The following is a 4,346-nucleotide window of genomic DNA, read 5'->3' on the forward strand; positions in this document are numbered from 1 at the left end:
ATCTTCATGGAGACATTGCAAATGTTATTATTTTCCCCATCATCCCTTATTAAAGATGCATCTGTTCACGTGTAATTAACACAGCGATGCACGTCTCTTTAGACACGAATCAGTCAGCCAGAATAATGCTGCAGGCTGGAGAATGGCATAAATCCCAAACAGCCTCTTCAGGCACTTTGTGAACGCTCTGTGTGCGACAATGATTGCTGTGGAAGTGTGTGTGAGAGTGTGTGCTTGCTTTAAGTTTCCATAGCAATGCTGCCTCCCGGGGTGAGTCGACTGGTGCATCTAAATGGGTGGATTGTATTATGGGCTATATTTACTGTACTAACACACTCAGCGGGTTTCTGTGCCTGCGCCACAAGGCACAAACAGATCTCCATGGAGACAGCGGCGGGAGAAGAACATGAAAATAGTCTGAATCCCAAAGTGGAAGCCACAACACAGATCTTTGAACATCATCTACGGCCAGAATTAAGAAATCATGACGTCACCGCCTGTGGTGTCCCCCTCTTTGACCAACCTCTCTGCGGCAGATGTCTGTGAGGAGGCCGACTTCCTCTTTGCGAAGAACTTCTCCTTGGCGACCAGCCGGACGCTGCCCCCCTCCTCCCGGGCCTTGCTCAGGGAGGCCTGGGCCACCTCGTCTCTACCCAGGTATCTGTGAAACGGAAGAAACAAGGCTGTGAGGGAGTTCAGGATTGTGCCGACGTTACATAAGCAGCCATCCTGATGATGGAAGCGGATTTACTCGAAGAGTGCGGGGGGAGACGAAACCATAAAGCACCTCTGGACAGCAATAGCGCCAGGTCCGTTTGATAGGACGTTTGAGGTGGGTCGAGCGTAGCTGTAATCTTAGTCATGTATTTTTTCTGCTAGTGCAGTAATCCTGAGATTTAATCATATAAATTCAAAGTTCCCCATCACCCACAGAGGTGGCAAAGCTCTACAAATTGCCTCTGTGGCACCAAACTGTGCCTAAACGCTCAGATTTTCCCTTACATTTCTTATTTCTTATTTTATCTGTGAACTTATATTCTGTTTGTCTTCCTCCCGACTGAATCCCATTACGATTGCTGCTGCTGGAATCTAATTTCCCCGAAGGGATCGTCAATCATCTAATCTAATCCGTCTGCCCTGTTGCCATTTTTCTTTTATGGCCCTCGTAATACAGATGCAGCGCGTGGAATTCGAAATTGCACACCTCTGTACGAGCCAATCTGGCGGAATTAAAATGACCCCCAGATGTCAGAGTTGACACAAAATACTGGAGGAAAAAATAAAATAAAAAGCCAGTGAGATGTTTGCTCTGGACAGGAGAAAATTGTACTGGTCTTAGGAGAAAAGTGACCAATCAAAAATATCCAGAGCAAACATTAGGGGTCTCCAAAGAGGAATGGTACAGCACTCCAACGGTCTCCACAGAGCAATTATCTCTCCTCTCTCCTATAAGGCCTGCAGAAACTCGGTGCTGAGCTATTACTTCACCAAGCAAGTACAAACCCAGTGACAAAATACCCCTTTGTTCCACCAGCAATACACCATAACTATTGTGTCAAGGCCTCCAGCTGGCGACTCTACAACCACTCCTATTTCAAAACAATCAATTCCTGCTTGAACTAAATGAATCGCTTCAACGAGTCTGAACAGTTAAATTCCAGCACAATAACGACCTCGACTGCGACATCTTAGAGGTTGGCGCTCCATTGATAACTTTAGAAACCAATTGAAAGGTTGGATGGTGGCTATGCCAACTGATTTACTGATAACTGTCTGGAGGCATCGAGTACCTTTGATCAAGGATCACTTGGGGTCCCCCAGGAGGAGTTGGAGTGTGTCACTGAGGAGACAGAGGTCTGGGTTTTTCTACGGGACTTGTTGTCTCTGCAACCTGACCACAGATAAATGGTAAATGGACTGTACTTATATAGCGCCTTTCTGTCCAATCAAGATACTCAAAGCTCTTTACAACACAACCTGTTCCCTCATTTACCTCCACACACATTCATACAGCACTCTACTACAACTCTACAAAGATATTCAAACAAATCAGACACTAAATGGTGCTTTAGATCACATTCACACTGATGGGACACACGTCGGAGGCAATGAGGAGTTCAGTGTCTTGCCCAGAAACACTTCAGCATGTTACTGCATAGTGGTGGAATCGAACCCCCAACTCTGCCATTGGAGGACGACCGTTCTAGCCACTCAAAGTCCAACTCATCCACAGCCCCAACTGGATAAGCAGTAAAAGATGGAGATGGTATTCTATAGACTGAATTTATTATTTTTGTCTGTATTACATGACACTTCTGTTTACCGGTACTTGTGCTGAATCAAATTATTAACACTTTGTTGTTGTTGTTTATTTTTTACCTTGAATTATATACTCTGTGGCATTTACTGTGTTTTGTATTTCATATGTATCATATGGCCCCAGTTCTGGGTGGAGTTTGCAAAAAAAGGAAGACGTGGGTAAAGGTGGATGTATCATATGTTTGCTTGTTTAGGGGCATAAATAAAAACTAACTATTATATATGTTTGGTACAATGCTTCTGCCTCTTTTTGAGTGTTTACCATCCACAGTTCAATTCAAATAAACTAAACTTGAACTAAAGATTGGCATCAGCCATTTAAAACCAATACTGGTCAACCTCTAATTCCATCTAGTATCCAGCACGCTAACCTGTTTCACACATACAATTTCACAAAACTCATTAAATGTTTTAGACACCGAGTGTATGGCAGGAATGCACCTCAGCAGATAAAGAAAACTGTATTTTTTTTCCAGCTCATCTATCAGGCTGTGACTGACACCAGGTTGTGACAGCTTTCACTAAGCTGGTGTCTCGTTAAAACATGGCTGGGAATATTTCTTACAATTGAAAGGCAACAATCTCAGTCTAAGGAAGAGATTTTAGCGAAGATTAGTTGGCACATTATAATGAACGTATGATAAATGCTAATTCATGGAGATTTTAGGGTATTTGTTTTTTTTACAGTTTTGTATGCAGTTTTAATATTCTCCTAGTTTTTCAGTGATAACAGTAGATCTGCGTTTGGTATTTGTACATTTTGTGTAAATTCAATTTATATATATATATATATATATATATATATATATATATATATATATATATATATATATATATATATATATTTTATCTTTTTGGTTTGCAGAATATGTATTTCCTCCTATAGTATTTTTTATTCATATAAACATTACAGAGGCAGCAGCAACACATGAATAAAAGTGGCAAAAGAAATAAAACATTTAGAGCAGTGTTCAAAGTCCAAAACACCTGTTGCTCATTGAATAAAAAATAAATAGATTGCTCTTGGTGAAACTCCACTAGTGTGGTGATGAAGCTGTTCACTAATTACAGCACAGATCAATACATAATGCATCGTCCAAGCATTTTGTTCTGACACTTAACGTCAATTCTTGAACTTGCTTTGATTGAACTTTATGGCTGGCAGACTAACTGTGGTTCTACCATCGTTGAAATGAAAATCAATAATAGAACGCCTCCTGGAAAAAACATGAAGAGAAATTCATGTAACACTGATTGAATACAAAGGAATGTTTTCTGCTGGGTAAAAGACCGATACTAAACGAGTTGCTAAGGTCAAGTCCCGTTTCACTACATTAACACGACTTCATGGCTCATAATTTAAAGTCACAAAGAGCAGCACTTACAACATACCTGCGCAACATAAAATATCTCTTAAAAAGTCAGTACGCCATCAGTCGTCATAGATTCCTCTTAAGTGAACAGATGTAATGCCAATATGTTCATATTTGGTGGCAGTGAAAAATTACTTATGAATCCAAGGTGGGTAAAAAGCAGAGCTAAGGCGGGTACAGAGCAGGGCATAAACGGTTGTGACATATGGCCCTGACATGTACAAAGCAAGGAAATGTGCGTACAAAGTATGGCCCCGGTGGGTATAAAGCAGGGAATGGTGCATACAACGGAAGGCCCTGGTGGGTACAAAACAGAGACCCTGCAGGTATAAAGCATGCCAAGGTGGGTTCAAAGCAAGACCCTGATGGGTCTAAAGTGTGGAAAGGTTGGTTAAAAAACATGAAAAGATGTGTAAAAAGCAGGGTGACCCAAGTATGCCAAGTTACATACAAAGCAACGCTCTGTTAGGTACAAAGAAGGGAAAGGTCCATACAAAGCAGGGCGTAAATGGGTATAAAGCAGATGAAGGTGGGTACAAAGCAAGGCAAGGTTGGTACGAAGCAGGGCAAGATTGGTACGAAGCAGGGCAAGGTTGGTATGAAGCAGGGCAAGGTTGGTACGAAGCAGGGCAAGGTTGGTACGAAGCAGGGCAA

General features: G+C 41.8%; 1 protein-coding gene across 1 annotated transcript in view; it reads right to left on the minus strand.

Moving 5' to 3' along the window:
* Positions 1–474: 474 nt before the first annotated feature.
* zranb3 (zinc finger, RAN-binding domain containing 3) overlaps positions 475–4,346 on the minus strand; it is a 116,967-nt gene continuing 113,095 nt past the window's right edge. Inside the window, exon 16 of the mRNA XM_037696713.1 lies at positions 475–661. Coding sequence (XP_037552641.1) covers positions 475–661 — 187 coding nt within the window. The remainder of the gene's footprint in view (positions 662–4,346) is intronic.

The sequence above is a fragment of the Nematolebias whitei genome, chromosome 23 (assembly GCF_014905685.2).
Source record: "Nematolebias whitei isolate Nwh7 chromosome 23, NemWhi1, whole genome shotgun sequence".
NCBI lineage: Eukaryota > Metazoa > Chordata > Actinopteri > Cyprinodontiformes > Rivulidae > Nematolebias > Nematolebias whitei.